We start from the raw sequence: 24,073 nt of genomic DNA, 5'->3' as shown, positions 1-24,073 counted from the left end.
TAACTTTTCTTGAATGGAGCACATTTGAAAAAAAAGATAATCCAAGAATATTCGATATTACCGTGTATAAAGAATTTATATCAGTCATATATTTCTAACTTAGATCACCCGTATGTAGCCCAGGTAAAGCATGCACATCGGGGAACATTGTAATGTTGGTACAGTTTATCGTGTCTTCTTGCTTTAGTATTACACATTGGCTTTTCATATTCCTCAAGGTTTGAATGTTTAGGTTACACACAACCAAATGTTTTCCCATAGACTTCTATAGTAACGTTATAGCTTTTTAAAAAATAACTAGGCATTCAACAGCCATAACATTTACATATCTGCACAGTCTGGCCTTAAAGCTGCAATAAAAACACAAATTTTGGCTAGGTTACCCAGCTCCTTTTCCGAGTACAGGAAGCTGAACACACCAACCCCAGTTCCGCACCAAATATCACCTGCTTGAAAATATCTGTGCTCACATAAAGCACAAGTCATCTTGTTCAAAAAGTCAGCACCAAATATTGAAAAATATGGGCAGTTTTAATTACTGGATGGATGTGCATTTAAAAGACATAAAAATCTTACACAATATCATCCAATCACAGCCTGCATATGTCTCTACATCTGTACTGAAGGCTCCCTACGAAAACCGCACTGTCACAACCAGTTCTGATTTAGTGTAGTAGAACCTGTAGACACAACTGTCTAAAACTGCACTTGTCAAATTTGTGATGTATTCATTGTAAATAGATGTAGCTTCTTGGAAACAAATGGAAATTGTTTCAAGTTCAATACTTTTTCCTATCTGACAGGTCTATATGACACCCATATACACATATCTGATGTACCAAAAGAGCTGTGAGGGTTAAATTATTTAGATTTTGTCAACTGATTACAAAATGAACTTCTGTTTTAATAAAGAACTTTCTATGACAGTACACAGGCCTTTATTGTTTATTCTTGTTTCACACAAGGATGGGTTCACAGGTCAATTCCATGGTTGCCAGACGCTGCTTCGAACATATCCCCCCAAAAGTATCTTTTCGACCCCGTATGATAGACAATACTTGGAAATTCAAAACAAATTAGGCTTTCATATTTTTAATTTATTAATGGTGAGTTGTTTGCTGACCTTTGCTGATAACAACTGAGGATAGCAAAGTCTGGTACATAACATGGAATTTGGTTGTGACACTAATAAGCTTAAGTCATAAAAGAAGCTGGACTCAGTGAGCTTGCTGGAACTGGTACCCCTGCCTTGTTTACATAGGCCAATATATAAATGACAGGTCCATATTTGGTATTTTAACTATGGGAGGTCAAGAACCAATGTTGATGCTTTCATTCCAAAGAAAAATTCATAGTGTCAACATCTTGAACCTACTCTTGAAACATGGGGAGACATCGAAGGAATTCGATAACATCTTTTAGAATGGGACATAAAGCTTGGAATTCAGGCAAAAAATTCACCAGTGAAAAGCAAAGCAACTTTAAAGTGCCAAAAACTGTCAGGTTGACAACTGAGCTCCACAAGAAAGTGTGCAGTGTAGGGGTGGCTGGTGTCCAGCAAGTTCAAACACTGACAAGTGAACCGTACCGTCTGTTAAGGCCAAGGAAGGAAAACACCCCTGAGGAGGATAAGAGTTCCCTGAAAACAAAAAGTGAAAGGTAATAACACTTTAAACTATTTATTCCTTTGGCCTAGACTTTGAAATACTTGTAGGGAATACAAGATGCTCACTGCTAAATGATATGGGTGGATAAACTTACCAAGTTCAAGTATTTGTCCTTTAACGAGATCACTTAATAAAAGTTTAATATAATGGACAGTTTTCAGTTATTAGGTACAGCAAGGGATCAAATTCTAATACATATATGAGTGGTTTGTTCAATACCATATAAAAAACAGTGTTGTTACACCCTAATTAAGGGCTTGAGGGGGATAGAAATAGAATATGCATTTGATCTGCCAGGGGAGATAATTCAGAAATGTCGAACACTATCACATACTTAAAAGGCTTATTTAGAAGTTTTCAAAGTAGTCAATGGGTTTTCTTTAATCTGCAGGACTGCTGCTGATGTTTACCACCTGTTGCATGTTGGAGAGACTGACAAACTGTACAATGAGGCATTCCGCCAGCATGCCAAGACTTCGCCTATGTGTAAGGGGGACATTGTCATGGACATAGACAATGAACAGCAGTGGGGACTGAACTGGATAGAGAGACTTAAATGCACTGACTGTACATACCTGTCGGGTACCATAAACTGTACAAGGAGGTAGAGGGTAGTGGAATGAGAAGGGGACGTCGATCTTCCACTGCCAATACTGGACTTCAGATAGGCCTCTCAAAATGTCCCATTGGAAGTGAGAGTTTCCGTGTCCTGTGCATGAGTGCCGATATACCTCCACCATCCCATTCAGGGATGCAGAAAGCTGCGAACAGAGTTTGTGATAATATAAAATCTCAGAACACAAAGGATATGAGAGCCAGGAGGGTGGAAATAAGGGAAATAAATAAATACAGGGGAACAAATTTAAATAACATTAGTTTATCAACTGATGCAATGTACAACAATCCACTTTGTTCAGGTGTTGGGAAAACCCCTTTTCAGCCAGCCACTCAGGTAACCTATGTGGCCACTGAGAACCAAACTAGTGATCATCAAATTTTGGCTTTAAAAACAAAATCAAAGCTCTGTTCAAAGCACAGTTTAGTTGACAACATTTCTTGTGTCAACAACCCAGACTGCACATCTGATTTGCACATGTCAGAATCAATTGGTAATGAAAAACAGTTAGCTGCAGAGTGTTTCAGGGACTTAAAGAAAGATCAAATTGAGGTAGAATTTTTGACAACAGATGCTGACAGTGCAGCTCACACAGCTCTTTCTGAAATGTATGAAGCAGGTGATATGGATGTTTCCCCACAAACTTTTCTCGATACACGGCATCTCTCAGCCAGCCATAGAAAGTTTATTAAAAATTCTAAATTTGTTGTGGATATGATGCCTGCTAGAACCAAAAAAGACAAACAAAGTTTGGCAAATACATTTTCTTTAGACTGTGCATCCAGATGTGCAGCTGAGTTCTCAGCTGCTTACTCAAGTCATGCAGGTGACCTGACAAAGTTGAAGACATCTCTTTCATGTACTTCTGATGCTATTGCAAACTGTTACATGGGTGATCACAGAAAATGTAGAAGGCAGTCATTTGTTTGCAAGGGGGAGAAGAAAAATTGGTTATTGCAAAGTAAATATTTAGATAAAAACTTCAAAATTGGAAACAATGAAACTAACTTTCAAAATTTGAGAAAATGCACTGATTTTCGTCTCGGCCCGAACATGATCGAAAAGACGCAATTCAACCTCAATAGTCAAAAGTGTGAGGCAACAAATAAGGCATTGCGCCGGTCATTACCTCGCGATACCACCTTTGCTCGTAACTTCCAAGGTAGAGCTCACAGTGCTGTTCATAGCGTCAACTGCCAGAGTCCGGTAAAGTCAATTCGCAATCTTCGATCAGGGCTTGGATGTGCTGTCACTGCAAAAGGAAAAATAGATGATGAGATAAGCAAAAGTCATAATAAAGTACTTAAAGCTAAAACATACAAGAAATCACAGAAAAGTAAGGACCGCCGTGCAAGGAAAAAGTTAGAACTATTCAAACTCCATCATTGTAGAAAAATTCATTATTCGAAAGACATGTTATTGAAAAGAATGCATATTTGAGAAATTTACACCCAAAATAGGATAATCCATCTTAAAAATTGCCCCAAACAGAAAGATCTAATGATCAGATACATAACTTACACCAAACAGTAAGGTTTATGACTTTTGGTGCACAAGCCCTGTTGTCGACAGTGAAGTCTCTCCATGTTAATTTCATGGGACTCTACTTTCAAATGCTCAACATTCACACAAGAGGCGTTATGACAGAGATGGCTCACTTCAACTTTGTTGCCAAAGTTGTCAGTGTTGCTAAAACCATCTGGAAGGCATTTATGCACAATGCAGAGGGCTATTCTGTGAGCTCTCTCCTCTGTCCGCGCCTTTGACGGCCACAAAAAGAAGCAACGACCATAGCCCTGCTTATCACGGCAGCCCAACCATTCCTTACAACCCCATTTCCCACTCGCTTCACCCATTTTGCGTTCAAATTTGCCTCTACAATTATCCCAAAAGGTCTCCATGGCAATAGATATACAGAAAAACATATAAATTAGGAAATGCTGAAATATGCACTTACCCTACAGGTTACACACAACCAAATGTTTTCCCATAGACTTCTATAGTAACGTTATAGCTTTTTAAAAAATAACTAGGCATTCAACAGCCATAACATTTACATATCTGCACAGTCTGGCCTTAAAGCTGCAATAAAAACACAAATTTTGGCTAGGTTACCCAGCTCCTTTTCCGAGTACAGGAAGCTGAACACACCAACCCCAGTTCCGCACCAAATATCACCTGCTTGAAAATATCTGTGCTCACATAAAGCACAAGTCATCTTGTTCAAAAAGTCAGCACCAAATATTGAAAAATATGGGCAGTTTTAATTACTGGATGGATGTGCATTTAAAAGACATAAAAATCTTACACAATATCATCCAATCACAGCCTGCATATGTCTCTACATCTGTACTGAAGGCTCCCTACGAAAACCGCACTGTCACAACCAGTTCTGATTTAGTGTAGTAGAACCTGTAGACACAACTGTCTAAAACTGCACTTGTCAAATTTGTGATGTATTCATTGTAAATAGATGTAGCTTCTTGGAAACAAATGGAAATTGTTTCAAGTTCAATACTTTTTCCTATCTGACAGGTCTATATGACACCCATATACACATATCTGATGTACCAAAAGAGCTGTGAGGGTTAAATTATTTAGATTTTGTCAACTGATTACAAAATGAACTTCTGTTTTAATAAAGAACTTTCTATGACAGTACACAGGCCTTTATTGTTTATTCTTGTTTCACACAAGGATGGGTTCACAGGTCAATTCCATGGTTGCCAGACGCTGCTTCGAACATATCCCCCCAAAAGTATCTTTTCGACCCCGTATGATAGACAATACTTGGAAATTCAAAACAAATTAGGCTTTCATATTTTTAATTTATTAATGGTGAGTTGTTTGCTGACCTTTGCTGATAACAACTGAGGATAGCAAAGTCTGGTACATAACATGGAATTTGGTTGTGACACTAATAAGCTTAAGTCATAAAAGAAGCTGGACTCAGTGAGCTTGCTGGAACTGGTACCCCTGCCTTGTTTACATAGGCCAATATATAAATGACAGGTCCATATTTGGTATTTTAACTATGGGAGGTCAAGAACCAATGTTGATGCTTTCATTCCAAAGAAAAATTCATAGTGTCAACATCTTGAACCTACTCTTGAAACATGGGGAGACATCGAAGGAATTCGATAACATCTTTTAGAATGGGACATAAAGCTTGGAATTCAGGCAAAAAATTCACCAGTGAAAAGCAAAGCAACTTTAAAGTGCCAAAAACTGTCAGGTTGACAACTGAGCTCCACAAGAAAGTGTGCAGTGTAGGGGTGGCTGGTGTCCAGCAAGTTCAAACACTGACAAGTGAACCGTACCGTCTGTTAAGGCCAAGGAAGGAAAACACCCCTGAGGAGGATAAGAGTTCCCTGAAAACAAAAAGTGAAAGGTAATAACACTTTAAACTATTTATTCCTTTGGCCTAGACTTTGAAATACTTGTAGGGAATACAAGATGCTCACTGCTAAATGATATGGGTGGATAAACTTACCAAGTTCAAGTATTTGTCCTTTAACGAGATCACTTAATAAAAGTTTAATATAATGGACAGTTTTCAGTTATTAGGTACAGCAAGGGATCAAATTCTAATACATATATGAGTGGTTTGTTCAATACCATATAAAAAACAGTGTTGTTACACCCTAATTAAGGGCTTGAGGGGGATAGAAATAGAATATGCATTTGATCTGCCAGGGGAGATAATTCAGAAATGTCGAACACTATCACATACTTAAAAGGCTTATTTAGAAGTTTTCAAAGTAGTCAATGGGTTTTCTTTAATCTGCAGGACTGCTGCTGATGTTTACCACCTGTTGCATGTTGGAGAGACTGACAAACTGTACAATGAGGCATTCCGCCAGCATGCCAAGACTTCGCCTATGTGTAAGGGGGACATTGTCATGGACATAGACAATGAACAGCAGTGGGGACTGAACTGGATAGAGAGACTTAAATGCACTGACTGTACATACCTGTCGGGTACCATAAACTGTACAAGGAGGTAGAGGGTAGTGGAATGAGAAGGGGACGTCGATCTTCCACTGCCAATACTGGACTTCAGATAGGCCTCTCAAAATGTCCCATTGGAAGTGAGAGTTTCCGTGTCCTGTGCATGAGTGCCGATATACCTCCACCATCCCATTCAGGGATGCAGAAAGCTGCGAACAGAGTTTGTGATAATATAAAATCTCAGAACACAAAGGATATGAGAGCCAGGAGGGTGGAAATAAGGGAAATAAATAAATACAGGGGAACAAATTTAAATAACATTAGTTTATCAACTGATGCAATGTACAACAATCCACTTTGTTCAGGTGTTGGGAAAACCCCTTTTCAGCCAGCCACTCAGGTAACCTATGTGGCCACTGAGAACCAAACTAGTGATCATCAAATTTTGGCTTTAAAAACAAAATCAAAGCTCTGTTCAAAGCACAGTTTAGTTGACAACATTTCTTGTGTCAACAACCCAGACTGCACATCTGATTTGCACATGTCAGAATCAATTGGTAATGAAAAACAGTTAGCTGCAGAGTGTTTCAGGGACTTAAAGAAAGATCAAATTGAGGTAGAATTTTTGACAACAGATGCTGACAGTGCAGCTCACACAGCTCTTTCTGAAATGTATGAAGCAGGTGATATGGATGTTTCCCCACAAACTTTTCTCGATACACGGCATCTCTCAGCCAGCCATAGAAAGTTTATTAAAAATTCTAAATTTGTTGTGGATATGATGCCTGCTAGAACCAAAAAAGACAAACAAAGTTTGGCAAATACATTTTCTTTAGACTGTGCATCCAGATGTGCAGCTGAGTTCTCAGCTGCTTACTCAAGTCATGCAGGTGACCTGACAAAGTTGAAGACATCTCTTTCATGTACTTCTGATGCTATTGCAAACTGTTACATGGGTGATCACAGAAAATGTAGAAGGCAGTCATTTGTTTGCAAGGGGGAGAAGAAAAATTGGTTATTGCAAAGTAAATATTTAGATAAAAACTTCAAAATTGGAAACAATGAAACTAACTTTCAAAATTTGAGAAAATGCACTGATTTTCGTCTCGGCCCGAACATGATCGAAAAGACGCAATTCAACCTCAATAGTCAAAAGTGTGAGGCAACAAATAAGGCATTGCGCCGGTCATTACCTCGCGATACCACCTTTGCTCGTAACTTCCAAGGTAGAGCTCACAGTGCTGTTCATAGCGTCAACTGCCAGAGTCCGGTAAAGTCAATTCGCAATCTTCGATCAGGGCTTGGATGTGCTGTCACTGCAAAAGGAAAAATAGATGATGAGATAAGCAAAAGTCATAATAAAGTACTTAAAGCTAAAACATACAAGAAATCACAGAAAAGTAAGGACCGCCGTGCAAGGAAAAAGTTAGAACTATTCAAACTCCATCATTGTAGAAAAATTCATTATTCGAAAGACATGTTATTGAAAAGAATGCATATTTGAGAAATTTACACCCAAAATAGGATAATCCATCTTAAAAATTGCCCCAAACAGAAAGATCTAATGATCAGATACATAACTTACACCAAACAGTAAGGTTTATGACTTTTGGTGCACAAGCCCTGTTGTCGACAGTGAAGTCTCTCCATGTTAATTTCATGGGACTCTACTTTCAAATGCTCAACATTCACACAAGAGGCGTTATGACAGAGATGGCTCACTTCAACTTTGTTGCCAAAGTTGTCAGTGTTGCTAAAACCATCTGGAAGGCATTTATGCACAATGCAGAGGGCTATTCTGTGAGCTCTCTCCTCTGTCCGCGCCTTTGACGGCCACAAAAAGAAGCAACGACCATAGCCCTGCTTATCACGGCAGCCCAACCATTCCTTACAACCCCATTTCCCACTCGCTTCACCCATTTTGCGTTCAAATTTGCCTCTACAATTATCCCAAAAGGTCTCCATGGCAATAGATATACAGAAAAACATATAAATTAGGAAATGCTGAAATATGCACTTACCCTACAGGTTACACACAACCAAATGTTTTCCCATAGACTTCTATAGTAACGTTATAGCTTTTTAAAAAATAACTAGGCATTCAACAGCCATAACATTTACATATCTGCACAGTCTGGCCTTAAAGCTGCAATAAAAACACAAATTTTGGCTAGGTTACCCAGCTCCTTTTCCGAGTACAGGAAGCTGAACACACCAACCCCAGTTCCGCACCAAATATCACCTGCTTGAAAATATCTGTGCTCACATAAAGCACAAGTCATCTTGTTCAAAAAGTCAGCACCAAATATTGAAAAATATGGGCAGTTTTAATTACTGGATGGATGTGCATTTAAAAGACATAAAAATCTTACACAATATCATCCAATCACAGCCTGCATATGTCTCTACATCTGTACTGAAGGCTCCCTACGAAAACCGCACTGTCACAACCAGTTCTGATTTAGTGTAGTAGAACCTGTATTTGTTTAATAAAAAAATGTATTTTTTATTTATTTTTTTCTCTCCTTTATTTGTTCTGGGTTATATATTTATCTAAATAAACATTTAGTTACTTGTGTGTGTGTGGTTGATTCCTTTTATTTGTTGATTTTGATTTTGATTGATTTTGCGGGGTATTTTTCTTTCTTTTCTTTTCTTTTTTTTTTTTTTGGGGGGGGGGGGGCACTTTTCCTTTCGTTTTTCATAATATTATTTTTTTAAGTTGTATATAACGTATGAATCCCTTCTCAGATTACTTTATCTCATTTCTATATGACGTGCTATTTTACTTCTCTGTGTTTTTCTTGTTTTCTCTTCAGTGTGAGTGAGTGAGTGAGTGAGTATGGTTTTACGCCGCTTTTAGCAATATTCCAGCAACATCACGGCGGGGGACACCAGAAATGGGCTTCACACATTGTACCCATGTCGGGAATCGAACCCGGGTCTTCGGCGTGACGATCGAACGCTTTAACCACTAGGCTACCCGACCGCCCCTCTTCAGTGTGAGGTTATACTGTATCATTTTTACTATTTTGATGGTTGTGGTCAATCAGTTTCGGTGTGTCTTTTTAACAAGTTGTTCTTCATTAAGATTCACGGCCAGCCCGATTGTAACAATTACATGTACACTTTGCTTTGACGATGCCGGTTGATGTTATTCAATACAGGCTGGGGTGGGGTTTTTTTAAAATCTATTCTACATGCTTATCATTTCGGGAAGATGATACACATTTCTCTATATTTTGGGTTACTTTGCTTATCTAATTTCCGATTATCATTCTTAGTTTTACTTTTTCTCTTCGGCTGCGGTGATATCCATCCGAATCCAGGACCTTTGCATAGTCCAGATTTAAAGATTATATATCTAAACGTACGCAGTCTTAAAGACAAAGTAGATTTTATCAGTGCTGAATTAGATAGTTATGATGTTGTATGTTTAACAGAAACCTGCTTGCACCATGATATTCTAGCCACTGATATTACACTGATACCATTTTCAAATCGTAGCCTGTATTAAGGAATATATTTTAGATCTTAAATCAGAGTATAACGGACAGCCTGAGCTGGAGGCACGCGTGGATATGTTGACAGTTTTTACGTAGTTAGTGGTAAAACCGAATGTTTGCGAGGATTAATAAGATTTCTGAATTCTGTTACAACAGTAACCGTACATGTATTTGTTACATTAAGTCATTTCATTCAAATTTGTTTGGTATGATTATGTCTTATAATTATTTTAGGATGGAAGGTACAGTTACCAAATAAAATATGCTGAAATATCAATTCATTATGACCATATTTCATAATCTATTTTTTAAAGTAACCCTCCTTACATTAAAGATAACTATTTAAAGAATATAGTACTGAAAGACATTGCAACAAACCAAATAATCAGGGGGGAGACTTTATACTGAGGGGGGCGCGAAACATATCCGCCCGGGGGAGATTTTATTTCAGAACAGATTCTCCGGGGGAGAATCTGTACCGGTATAAACTCTCCAGGGGGAGAATTTGTACGGGGGAGAGTTTATACCGGGACACCGGTACAAAACTGGTAATTACCAGTAAACAGAAACACTGATACATGCTGTATTCCTCTCTCATATCTGACTCACTTGGTGCGAGTCTACGCTGGTGTCCTCCGTTTAATAAGAAGATATATGAATGTAACACATGTCCTGATATCAAGACCACCATCAAATCACAGCTATACAGAAGATGACTGAATGACTGAATTTCTTTATTTCCTCCAGACAAGTCCGAATATTCTCAAAACATCAAGGTTATGTAATTATATAATTAAATAACGCAATAATCAAACACATATATATATATATATATATATATATATATATATATAACTATATAACTATATATATATATATATATATATATATATATATATATATATATAAATTCTGGATATAACATTACAATGCTGTATAACACATGAGGAGTAAGTGTTGTGTGAATTTTAGAATATCGAGATAGGTCAGCTCTACATGATAGTTTATATTTCCATACTTTTTCCTCGTGGGTAGTTATTTCATTTAACACAATCTTTCTAGCATGAATTTTAGCAAGTGCTGTAGTCACTCGTGACTTTGGATCAGTTTTAAAGAAGCTGAAGCTATTCTTCCAAGTAGTAGAAATAATTTCGCTCAGTTGATTCATATTTGCACAATGCACACTGTTATTAAGTGCCTGAAGTAATGTGTAAAGTTTAAAATGAACTCATATAATACTTTTTGGATATACTGTTAAGTTTTCTTTTTCAGTACTTGAGACAATGGGGAAATAATAAAGTACTTTGTTATCGCTGCAGTTGTCCTCTGTTGAGTGCTGCTCTGACGCTAGGCACTGTTTCTGCCTGTATTAACACGGGTCCATAGTTGATATCACATAATCTGCTACCTTACCTTACGGGGTGTGAACCAGGCAGATGTGTATGTGCGCATGTTAATCCAGACAATACACAAGATCAGTCTTTTAAGTTATATGTGAACACGAATTTCCCTTGCAGCCGGTGTACATCACATCTGAGAAGTTACCTAATCAAGGGTGCAAGGTACGTTGGGGTTTCACGTTATTCATCAGCCAACTCTTTTGAATATCCCAACCGACTGTGAATAAAGCCTTCTTTTATGTTCAGAAAAGGGGCACATGTATCATCATCACCAATTCATCATCAATTCCTCATGTACTGTATTTCGTACAGCCTCTGTGCTGATTTAATATTTCACTCCATACAATATCAGCATGTTCCATGCTTTGCCACTTTTAACATATTTTGGAAAGACATTTTAAAGAGATAAAGTTATCGCAGCAACATTCTAGAACATTGTGTTGATTTGAGCAATCCCATAGGTTATTGGCTGTGATGTTATTGTAAATACGTATAGTTTCATGAAATAATTATAAACTGTGAACCGCTGCCTGTATTTTTGTTCCTCGAAAATATCAGTTATTTCACAGTCGCTGAGGAAACGAACAGGAAAACACCAAGAGTATAATATATGTTGATGCGTGTATTTGAACTAAACATCAACAGGAAATATTGACATATGACAAACATTGCTTGGAGGTATGGATTCTGTGCATAGTTAAGAGGAAGGGCTTCTACACAAATGCTTTTATTCATTTAGGACTTGTTCCAGTAAGGAGTAAGTGCAGGATCAAGCATCGCAATTAATATTATATCGAATATACAGGAAACTGTGACCTCATTTACAAACAGAGTCCAAGTGAAGGCGGATATTTAATTTCTTTGAAATGGCTGAGAAAATACAAACAATACATCACACTGATCATCTAAATGCAGAGTGAGTGAGGGTTGTTTTCCGCCACCGTATATGACGTTCAATATTCCTGTAATACCATGATGGTCTTTAAATCATCGAGGTTTGGCACTCTGGTGCACGTGGTTGATAGTATGCGCAATGATCCACGACGTCGGTGTGCGATGACGTACAATCAGCCATGTTACACACTGCATCCGCCCGATCTTTACTTGTCATCTCCCAAGCATGGGGTCGGGGACCTATTCTGAGCCTGAGACCCCACGGGGACAAACGACAGCGATTCGTCATAAAAGAAAATACCACTAACTTAGGTGAAAGAAGGATATTGTACTTGTTAAAAATTGTAAATCGTCAGTTTATAGGCTCTATGACTTGTTACAGAAAATTAGGAGAGTGTGACATAGAATGTTGTTATAGGTAAATTTTGTATACCCAGGAGACTGTTCATTAAGACGTCTTGGTGTGGGATGTATCAGGAGACATTATGGATATATACTGAATAATGAAATCCTCACCAACAATATGAGGGTTAATGATCCAACCTATTAATAACAACAAAATTCTATATTGAGTCTAGATATTGAGTCCTGGTCAATTGGTCGATATTTGAATTTTAGAGCACGTGTTGTTAGAGATTGTGTGGACGACACGACATCAATACCACCAGATAACAAGGATAATAGACAGTAGAAGCAGTTCATGGGGTGTACCAAGGACCAGTAAAGACACAAGTCTAAGAAGGCACATCAGTACCCTTGGTGCCAAGCACTTGGAGGTCATCGTATTACTCATAGGTGCCAAGAACTTGGAGGTCACCGTATTACTCATAGGTGCCAGGAACGTGGAGGTCACCATATTACTCATACATGTAGGTGCCAAGAACTTGGAGGTCACCGTATTACTCATAGGTGCCAAGAACTTGGAGGTCACCGTATTACTCATAGGTGCAAGGAACATGGAGGTCTCCGTATTACTCATAGGTGCCAAGAACTTGGAGGTCACCGTATTACTCAAAGGTGCCAAGAATTTGGAGGTCACCGTACTACTCATAGGTGCCAAGAATTTGGAGGTCATCGTATTACTCATAGGTCCCAAGAACTTGGAGGTCACAGTATTACTTATAGGTGCCAATAACTTGGAGGTCACCGTATTACTCATAGGTGCAAGGAACTTGGAGGTCACCGTATTACTCATAGGTGCCAAGAACTTGGAGGTCACAGTAATACTCATAGGTGCCAAGAATTTTGAGGTCACCGTACTACTCATAGGTGCCAAGAATTTGGAGGTCATCGTATTACTCATAGGTCCCAAGAACTTGGAGGTCACAGTATTACTTATAGGTGCCAATAACTTGGAGGTCACCGTATTACTCATAGGTGCAAGGAACTTGGAGGTCACCGTATTACTCATAGGTGCCAAGAACTTGGAGGTCACAGTAATACTCATAGGTGCCAAGAATTTGGAGGTCATCGTATTACTCATAAGTCCCAAGAACTTGGAGGTCACAGTATTACTTATAGGTGCCAATAACTTGGCGGTCACCGTATAACTCATAGGTGCCAAGAACTTGGAGGTCACCGTATTACTCATAGGTGCCAAGAACTTGGAGGTCACCGTATTACTCATAGGTGCCAAGAACTTGGAGGTCACTTTATTACTCATAGGTGCCAGGAACTTGGAGGTCTCCGTATTACTCATAGGTGCCAAGAACTTGGAGGTCACCGTATTACTCACAGGTATCAGGAACTTGGAGGTCACGGTACTACTTATAGGTGCCAATAACTTGGAGGTCACAGTAATACTTATAGGTGCCAATAACTTGGAGGTCACCGTATTACTCATAGGTGCCAAGAACTTGGAGGTCACCGTATTACTCATAGGTGCCAAGAACTTGGAGGTCACTTTATTACTCATAGGTGCCAGGAACTTGGAGGTCACCGTATTACTCATAGGTGCCAAGAACTTGGAGGTCACTTTATTACTCATAGGTGCCAGGAACTTGGAGGTCACAGTAATACTCATAGGTGCCAAGAACTTGGAGGTCACCGTATTACTCATAGGTGCCAAGAATTTGGAAGTCATCGTATTACTCATAGGTCCCAAGAACTTGGAGGTCACAGTATTACTTATAGGTGCCAGGCTCTTGGAGGTCACCGTATTACTCATAGGTGCCAAGAACTTGGAGGTCACCGTATTACTCATAGGTATCAGGAACTTGGAGGTCACGGTACTATTCATAGGTGCCAAGAACTTGGAGGTCACCGTATTACTCATAGGTGCCAGGAACGTGGAGGTCACCATATTACTCATACATGTAGGTGCCAAGAACTTGGAGGTCACCGTTTTAGTCATAGGTGCCAAGAACTTGGAGGTCACCGTATTACTCATAGGTGCCAAGAACTTGGAGGTCACCGTATTACTCATAGGTGCAAGGAACTTGGAGGTCTCCGTATTACTCATAGGTGCCAAGAACTTGGAGGTCACCGTATTACTCAAAGGTGCCAAGAATTTGGAGGTCACCGTACTACTCATAGGTGCCAAGAATTTGGAGGTCATCGTATTACTCATAGGTCCCAAGAACTTGGAGGTCACAGTATTACTTATAGGTGCCAATAACTTGGAGGTCACCGTATTACTCATAGGTGCAAGGAACTTGGAGGTCACCGTATTACTCATAGGTGCCAAGAACTTGGAGGTCACAGTAATACTCATAGGTGCCAAGAATTTGGAGGTCACCGTACTACTCATAGGTGCCAAGAATTTGGAGGTCATCGTATTACTCATAGGTCCCAAGAACTTGGAGGTCACAGTATTACTTATAGGTGCCAATAACTTGGAGGTCACAGTATTACTCATAGGTGCAAGGAACTTGGAGGTCACCGTATTACTCATAGGTGCCAAGAACTTGGAGGTCACAGTAATACTCATAGGTGCCAAGAATTTGGAGGTCATCGTATTACTCATAGGTCCCAAGAACTTGGAGGTCACAGTATTACTTATAGGTGCCAATAACTTGGCGGTCACCGTATAACTCATAGGTGCCAAGAACTTGGAGGTCACCGTATTACTCATAGGTGCCAAGAACTTGGAGGTCACCGTATTACTCATAGGTGCCAAGAACTTGGAGGTCACTTTATTACTCATAGGTGCCAGGAACTTGGAGGTCACAGTAATACTCATAGGTGCCAAGAACTTGGAGGTCACCGTATTACTCATAGGTGCCAAGAATTTGGAAGTCATCGTATTACTCATAGGTCCCAAGAACTTGGAGGTCACAGTATTACTTATAGGTGCCAGGCTCTTGGAGGTCACCGTATTACTCATAGGTGCCAAGAACTTGGAGGTCACCGTATTACTCATAGGTATCAGGAACTTGGAGGTCACGGTACTATTCATAGGTGCCAAGAACTTGGAGGTCACCGTATTACTCACATGTATCAAGAACTTGGAGGTCACTTTATTACTCATAGGTGCCAGGAACTTGGAGGTCTCCGTATTACTCATAGGTGCCAAGAACTTGGAGGTCACCGTATTACTCACAGGTATCAGGAACTTGGAGGTCACGGTACTACTTATAGGTGCCAATAACTTGGAGGTCACAGTATTACTTATAGGTGCCAATAACTTGGAGGTCACCGTATAACTCATAGGTGCCAAGAACTTGGAGGTCACCGTATTACTCATAGGTGCCAAGAACTTGGAGGTCACTTTATTACTCATAGGTGCCAGGAACTTGGAGGTCACCGTATTACTCATAGGTGCCAAGAACTTGGAGGTCACTTTATTACTCATAGGTGCCAGGAACTTGGAGGTCACAGTAATACTCATAGGTGCCAAGAACTTGGAGGTCACCGTACTACTCATAGGTGCCAAGAATTTGGAAGTCATCGTATTACTCATAGGTCCCAAGAACTTGGAGGTCACAGTATTACTTATAGGTGCCAGGCTCTTGGAGGTCACCGTATTACTCATAGGTGCCAAGAACTTGGAGGTCACCGTATTACTCATAGGTATCAGGAACTTGGAGGTCACGGTACTATTCATAGGTGCCAAGAACTTGGAGGTCACCGTATTACTCACATGTATCAGGAACTTGGAGGTCACGGTAATACTCATAGGTGCCAGGAACTTGGAGGTCACGGTACTACTCATAGGTGCCAAGAACTTGGAGGTCACCGTATTACTCACATGTATCAGGAACTTGGAGGTCACGGTACTACTCATAGGTGCCAGGAACGTGGATGCGGTGCCAGGACCAGCAAATACTCTCGGTTCCTGGGTCTTTTCTATGAACGGCAGATCTATGCATTCTAAAGGTATCTAGAGTATCACAAACAAGTTGATCATTGGGATTATGTTCAAGTCACAGACGTATCAATATCTATGATGTTTATAACTAAATCCAAGATAGTATACCCTGGACATATTCCTAAGTACCCTCTGACGAGCATGGAACTGGTTTACTAAAACCTAGTAGGATTTCAAAGGAACCTGAGCGAGAACGTGTTTGGGATATATATATGATATTACTGTCTGTTAGGCGTGGGGCATTTCCTAATCATACGATGTGTCTGCAATCATGGATAATCGTCATCGGTATACATGTCAGGTTCGTAATTCCCCTACTCAAAACAGAAATGTCGTTAAATGTCTTTCACCAAGGATAATATGATGCGAAAGCATTATACTTATGTTCTATGTATTTCAAAATAACACAGAGCGAATGGTAAATTCTTTATTTAGCTTTGTAGTATAATTTTCACACGGTTGTTATCTCAATGTAGATGTAATGCATAGCCAGAGGTTTTAGATGAAGGAGGTGGTAGGTATATTAGGGATAACTGAGGTTCAAGGCGAAATTCTGTATTATCATAGCTTGGAACAAGATGAACAGACAATGTTTGTATTTCAGTTTGGCCTGTGATCCTTTCTTGTGTACATCCGCGCCAAATGGTGCATACTTCTGTGATCCTGCTGACAGCGCTTCATACTACCGTTGTGAATACGACAAACCCAGACACTTTACCTGCGGTCCTGGTACCTTTTTTGACGGCCGCGTGTGCAACGTTCCTCAGCATGCATGCATAACTTACCCTGCACCCGACACGTCACCAGGCACGGTCATCAACGGGATCTGTAAAGCCACTGCAGTGTCAGGTGACGCCGCAACAACAACGACAACCGGAAGTGCGGGTATCGGAACCACTGCTGCAACAGGAACTTCACCGCTACCGAACACTGATGGTGAGTCTTTCTCAAATTTATCCTTCATATTGTCATTTCACCGAACTGTAAAAACCAATTGCGATACTTTTCCCCAAATGTAACAATATATACTGATCCGCAAAAGAAACGTCACCATGAATAGATATATGAGAAACCTTATTTGTCCAAACACTGTAAACATACTTTGAGACATATTAAAAAGATGAAACTTGGCAAAACTGATCATCAAGATTGAATTAAAGTGTCAAATGTTCTTTAAGTGAAACACAACACTGGTCTCTGAGAAAACGGCATCACAAGTCAGTATCTCGTGTGTCCGCCATGTGCATTGATGACTGTCGGGGAACGTCGAATGGATGAGGCGGTTGATGAAGGCCATAGGCGCCTGAGCCCACACTATGAGGAACGCCCGACGCCGTTCAGCTGCAGTTGTCGGCCTTGGTCGGACGTCATTCAGCCATCTTTGAATCTCAATGTGCTCAAGGTGCTCAATGGGATTTAAATCGGGACCGAGGGCAGGCCACTGTAATGATCTGATGCCATTCTGCTGGAGGAAGTCTCTTGTTGCTCTGGCAGTGTGGGCACGGGCGTTATCATGCTGAAACTCATGATTGCGGCGACGTGGCAAATGAGGTATGGCGTGTGGTCTCAAGACTTGATCAATGTACCGAGCTGCTGTGACACCATTACTTCTCCCTGGACCAATGTTCTGGAAGACCACAGGGACGACCCTCTGTGCAAGACCAATTCCACCCCACGCCACGATGCTCGGACCACCCTACGAGTCTCTCTCAACAAGAGAAGAGGACTCTTCTCCACTGCCGGTGGCGCCAATGCTAGCGCTGTGTTGCCCACTGAAGACGTTCCAAACGATGACGTGGTGTCAGAATGGGTCCTCGGTGTGGCCTGTGACGATGTCCGCACTAATGTGTCGCTGGTGTCTGTCGAGCAGTTTCCACAGCAGTAACAAAGCGATCTTGAAGATGCTGTCGCACAATCTGACGATCCTGACGTCGGGTGGTGACCCTTGGTCTTCCACTATGTGGTCGGTCATCTGTAGTGTTAGTGGTCTGGTACCGTTGCTAGAGTCTGTATGTGGTCCTTACGTGGCATTGAAATGCATTGGCTACTTGCCGGGCAGTTTGTCCAGCGTGCAATCGTCCAAGGGCTTGGTGTCGGCTGATTTCTTGTCAATCTTGGCATGTGGTAGCAATTCAATAACGAATGAATGTTATCCGATCTGGGTGGATTTGTATAGGGCAGGAAATGGGGGAACGCATGTGCATTTCAGTTTGCACGGAGCTCATGTGCATCAGGTTACCATGGCCGTTGTCGTGATGCGTATGGGCGATCGGTTTAATTGTCATCTGCTTTGTTTTTTTATCATCAAATTTCATTTTTCCGGACAAGGTAATGTTAAATTTTAGAAACTTTGACAAAAATTACCCAGATATTTAAATGACAACATTTCATGCAATCTTACCTGCGGTGACGTTTCTTTTGCGGTTCAGTATATATCACTTACACAAATTCTCGTTACACTCTAGGTTCTAAAGCAAGACGTCTCTGCTTACATGTGCTTTTTATTACAATAAACCGTGGTACAAATATAGAATACTAAGGTGCGAGAACCTTTTGGGAATTAGTATCAGTCAATTTTTCATTCGAGGGTTTGCCCTACGAACACAAAGTATCATGCAGAAATTCAGTTAACAAAGTTGCATCAAGTTTTGTCTGTGTTGCAGCTGCGGAACATGGAGTATTATGGCAGCGGTATAAAAGACGTCTAAATATGAAGAGTGCATGCGCAGTTTTCAAGGAGTACCCCGTGGCCACGCCCATATCATGTGCGTCTAAATGTACGATGTCGGGAACCTGTACGGGGCTCAGTCTGTACACACACCCATAACGTGACACCCACACTACGGTATGTGTGTCAACTCGTAGCCTGTCCGGGTGATCATTTGCTTGCTCTCGCAGCAGAATGTGCCTTTTATGACCAAATATGACGTTGTTATCGGTCACTTGTGATGTCACTTAATAAAGGATGTTGTTGATCATCAGAAAATATATTCATGTAAAGTACTCTCTGAATAGGTTTGTTCTCACAATGAAATAAAGGTGTGCGTTTGAAATGCAAAGTGTTAATTTATTTTCTGTCACTGGTACTCTGATAACACTGGACATAGAAACATCGATTTATTGTCAGCAAAGGGTGTAGAGACAGTGTCCCTACCTGATGAATGAGTGTGAGTGAGTTAAAATTTATCGGCATGATTTCAGCCATATAGCGACGAGACCAAGTTAATATATTCACAATTGAGTCATTTATACAAAGTTATATTTAAGAAAAAATCATGAAATATATTTGAGCATAACAATATCATGTATACAGTTTTAAAACACGGACTATAGGCCACCAGTAACCAAAGCTTGGCCACCTCGCTGGGGATCATGGGGACCTACAGTACCTCTGCTTCCTGCATGATACCCCAGCAGGATTTACGTCATCACTTTAGCTACCGGTGGTAGTGCACAATACTAGCCAATATTAAAAAAATACTCAGCATTGAGTTGGCTTAAAAACACCGGTTGATGTCATATCGATTATGATAGGATTACGTGTCACACAGGGGGACAATAATTTTACGATACTTTAACATCCTGGACAGAGCCTTCATTAATGTCAGTTCATAATAGCATCACACCAAATTTAAAAACAAGCATTTAACTATTCACATACATATTTAAAATCTATTATACAGATCAATTTCTTTCAAGTTGATGATAATGAGATGTCCGCTGACACGTGAAAAGAGATCTTTCAGATTTACGCTTTGATAATGTGAATCCCTTGCGATCGCAAAGTCCACACAGTCAAGCAATATATGCTTGACGGTGAACCTTTTATCACAAGGGATACACTTAGGAGGTTTGTCCTTATCTGTCTTAAGCAGATATTCGTGGGTAAACCGACTGTGGCAAATACGACACTGTCGTAAAACGACCTCGTCATGTCTTGACTGACAACCCAAGAAGGTATGACCGATTGTTGGTTTTAATTTGTGAAGTGTATTGCTTCCAACTGGGTGTCCCACCTCTTTGGCACGAGATCCCGAATATAACTCTTGATGGTTGGTTTGAAATCACTGTACGGAATCTGTAGTGGAGATAATGGTTTGTCAAGAGCTGCTTTAGTTGCAGCATCGGCTTTTGGGTTACCTGTTATGCCTACATGACTTGGTAACCAGCAAAAGACGATGTCACAGTGGCCAGTTGAAAGATAATTATATAGTTCTAAAATGTCTAGAATAATAGGGTGACATTATGAGACACTTTTAAGTACCTGAAGGTTTTTTATGTTAGATCTTGGTCAAAGCTGTTGGGATATAGCTTTGGCCTCAGCAAAAATAATTGAACTATTATCTGGGATTCTTGAGGCGACAGTTCTGGATCCAATGAAGGTGGCACTTGCAACTTTGCCACCATTCTTGGACCTGTCTGTGAAAGTGGATCTGTGGGAATTATACTTTGATCGTAATTGGTTATGTGATTGTTGATATACCAAAGGATTAGTTTCTGACTTTTTTAGTTGGTTAGAGTGAGGTCTACTTCTGGCTTCACTATCAGTCAGGGAAGAGAAGACAGAAGTCGGGTAGGTGATATAATATTTAGATCTATTTGAGCTGCAATGATGTGTGGTAGAATTCTGATTTCAAGCAGTGAAATCAAGTTGGTCAGATTTCGAAACAGGTTCTCATATTCTCCTTATCCGGTTTGTATCTACGACAAAGGTGTAAACAGTTTGTTTTGGATTCAGAAAATTTGAACCCACTTATGTGGGCCCATTTTTTAATTTTGTTTAGACAGAGCTGCAGTTGTCTTTCTACCTCGACAAGAAATGCTGAAATCGTCCACAAAAGTGAACCATCAACGCTATTGTTTTATACTTCAGTGAGACTATTAATTTTGATGCCGAAAAGTGTGACTGATAGTATGTTGCCCTGAGGGACGCCCTGATCGAAATGATCAGATAGGGTAGAGCCCACTCGTACTTGAAATTGTCTGTTGTTTGAAAACTGAGATATGAACTGAGGTTAACTGCCCCTCAATCCAAATTCATGGAAATCTTTTAAGATGCCATGTTTCCACGTTGTATCATATGCCTTCTCTTGATCGAAAAAGATTGATACAGTATGTTTTGTGTTGACAATGGAATTCTTAATAAATAATTCTAAACGCACCAAATGGTCAATGGTACTTTTTCGGAAACCACACTGGATGTCACTCAGGAGGTTATCGGTCTCCAATTACCAGACTAATTGATCAGTGACCATGCGGTTGTCCATATTTCTTCAAATATTAAGTAACGTTTCCATACATGAATCCGGCAAGTGTTTCAGGAGCTGATAGTGTATGTTGTCGGTTCCTGCTGCAGTGTCATGGGCAGTGTGTAAGACAAGCTGGTCTTTGTAAAGTTTCACCTCGTCACAGGTGGTCCGTCAGCGGGATTGATAGTTGTAAGTAGTGTTGGAAAATGGTCACTTCCACAAAGGTCATAATGGACTGATATTCAAATTCGTTTAAAATATTTGAATCTGTCAGTGAAAGATGTGGGGCAGAGTATGTGCCAGTGGCAGGATGCAGATATGTGTTATTACCATCAATGAAGATGCATAAATCATTGTTTGAGATAAAATCTTCAAGGACTTTTTCCATATTACTCGTATCAGTATGACCATTTAAATTGTCCATGATGATACAGAGCTTCGTTAGCTGATCGTACAAAGGTCTGAAGATTTACGGATAGTAGAGGAAGGTGGAAAATGCAAATGTAAATACAGTGTAAATACTATTTTCAAGGTAACAGCTTTTAAAGTAGTGTTAAGTGGAACAGGGCTATGGATTATGCTCTGCTTCACCAGGACAGAGGAACCACCTGTGCTTTATCACCAGGAAGGGAAAACGACAATTAAAAGTTATATTTCAATAAAATTCTTCTTAAGACCTCTACAATTCCGTTGTATAATGTACTGTGGATTCATGGCAGTGCTTCTACAGGTGAAATGTCACGCGAACGTGAGGAAGACTTTGATGTACTCCTATTATTGTCATGTGGAGATGGAATTACCTCCATGTCCAGAGGGGACCCGTGAAGATTCCGGGGTAGAATAGGTCTTCAGCAACCCATGCTTTCCGTAAAAGGTGACTATGCTTGTCGTAAAAGGCGACTAACGGGATCGGGTGGTCAGGCTCGCTGACTTGGTTGATGCATGTCATCGATCCCAATTGCGTGGATCGATGCTCATGATATCAATCACTCGATTGTCTGGTCCAGACTCGATTGTTTACAGACCGCCGTCATATAGCTGGAATATTGCTGAGTGCGGCGTTAACCAACCAACCAACCAACCAAGTCCAGAGGACCAAAGGAGTTATGGACTTCTATTGGGACCTCTAAAGGAGAGGTGGCCCTTTGGTGTTCGCACCTGTTTTCAATATTTATTTTTCAACAGCTGGGTTTTGGAGTGAAGCGGTTCGGAGTGGCTGGACAGACTTGCCCCTGTCAGTCAGTCTAGCAGTCGATAGAGGCAGTGGTGAAAGAAGGACAAGAGACAGCAGCACAGTACGAGATAGAAGAAGTGGTTGCAGTAGAACCTACAACCGTCTTCTTAGCTTCATAGTAGGAGAGGTTTTGTGCAGTCTTGATTTTCATTATCTGTAATCTGTGATTTCGAAGAGGCCATATGGTTCCAACCGAAGTTTGAACACTTCACATCCTATCTGCATTAGCGGTAACAAACAGCAGAGGCATGGCAGGACTTGGAACCATGTCCAAACGCTTGGCAGGTGAGTGAGTGAGTATCGTTTTACGCCGCTTTTAGCAATATTCCAGCAATATCACGGCGGGGGACACCAGAAATGGGCTTCACACATTGTACCCATGTCGGGAATCGAACCCGGGTCTTCGGCGTGACGAGCGAACGCTTTAACCACTAGGCTACCCGACCGCCCGCTTGGCAGGTGTAGCACCTGAGTGGATTGGGGATATACACCACCACTCCAATGCTACAGTAACCAGCTTTAATCGAATGTGGAATCTTTTAACGCGCGAGGTATACTCGGACCCCGTGGTACCGCGGCATTCATCGTATCGCGGCATTTGTGATTTCCGGTAGTTCACGCGGCACACGCCTCTTAGCGGCTGTCTATTAATGCAAATCAGTAACCAGGAAGTGCTCACTTCGTAAACAATTTCAATTTCCTCGGAATGTTCCGTCTGCTGTAAGTAAGGAGTTATTAATCCGTTGATACATATTTCTGGCATCTGTTGTAATATTGCCTTACCCCCATCTATCAATGGCCAACGATATAACCCGCAGTCCCCAAGTAAACATTCTCTATCGACCTGAACTAGATCATCTGCATATTCATGGCGACTAACGGAAGTTACGTAGTCCGCACATTTTTTCCTGCTCTGTGCCCAGAATCTATTGGGAGATCATAAGGGCCATTATGCCAAACTTAGAAATACGTTCTTCGCTAGTAACTAAAATATAAATACATACTTTGGGCATACTGGGAGAGCTTTTTATATATTTATTGTTGACTTTTAACATTTTTCCATTTTGTGACAAATTATTGTCATCCAATTTTTTTTAAACAATCTTAAAATATCATTTCTGATATTTTTGATGTTGACTTATAAAAAGGCCCGGCTTTTACTCGGAGCTACTAATGTAAATAATGAACTTTTATCAGTAAAATATGCATTGTTTGATAACATGAATGATATCTAATACAGAGAACAC

General features: G+C 40.4%; 1 protein-coding gene and 2 long non-coding RNA genes across 3 annotated transcripts in view; 1 reads left to right on the top strand and 2 right to left on the bottom strand.

Moving 5' to 3' along the window:
• LOC124129574 overlaps positions 1–19,364 on the top strand; it is a 31,985-nt gene extending 12,621 nt beyond the window's left edge. Inside the window, exons 2-3 of the mRNA XM_048391047.1 lie at positions 16,948–17,279; positions 19,007–19,364. Of these exons, the coding sequence (XP_048247004.1) occupies positions 16,948–17,279; positions 19,007–19,170 (496 nt within the window). The 3' untranslated portion in view covers positions 19,171–19,364. The remainder of the gene's footprint in view (positions 1–16,947; positions 17,280–19,006) is intronic.
• Positions 1,046–3,663, bottom strand: LOC125377470. The gene is made up of 3 exons (XR_007219660.1): positions 3,413–3,663; positions 2,243–2,428; positions 1,046–1,639 (listed from the first exon to the last, which is right to left on the bottom strand). It is a non-coding gene; the product is annotated as an uncharacterized LOC125377470 (long non-coding RNA).
• LOC125377471 lies at positions 5,061–7,678 on the bottom strand. The gene is made up of 3 exons (XR_007219661.1): positions 7,428–7,678; positions 6,258–6,443; positions 5,061–5,654 (listed from the first exon to the last, which is right to left on the bottom strand). It is a non-coding gene; the product is annotated as an uncharacterized LOC125377471 (long non-coding RNA).
• Positions 19,365–24,073: the final 4,709 nt, after the last annotated feature.

The sequence above is a fragment of the Haliotis rufescens genome, unplaced genomic scaffold, assembly GCF_023055435.1.
Source record: "Haliotis rufescens isolate VD_foot unplaced genomic scaffold, xgHalRufe1.0.p SCAF_9, whole genome shotgun sequence".
Lineage (NCBI taxonomy): Eukaryota > Metazoa > Mollusca > Gastropoda > Lepetellida > Haliotidae > Haliotis > Haliotis rufescens.
Note: the sequence above shows the minus strand (reverse complement) of the source record. Positions and strands in the feature narration are given on the sequence as shown.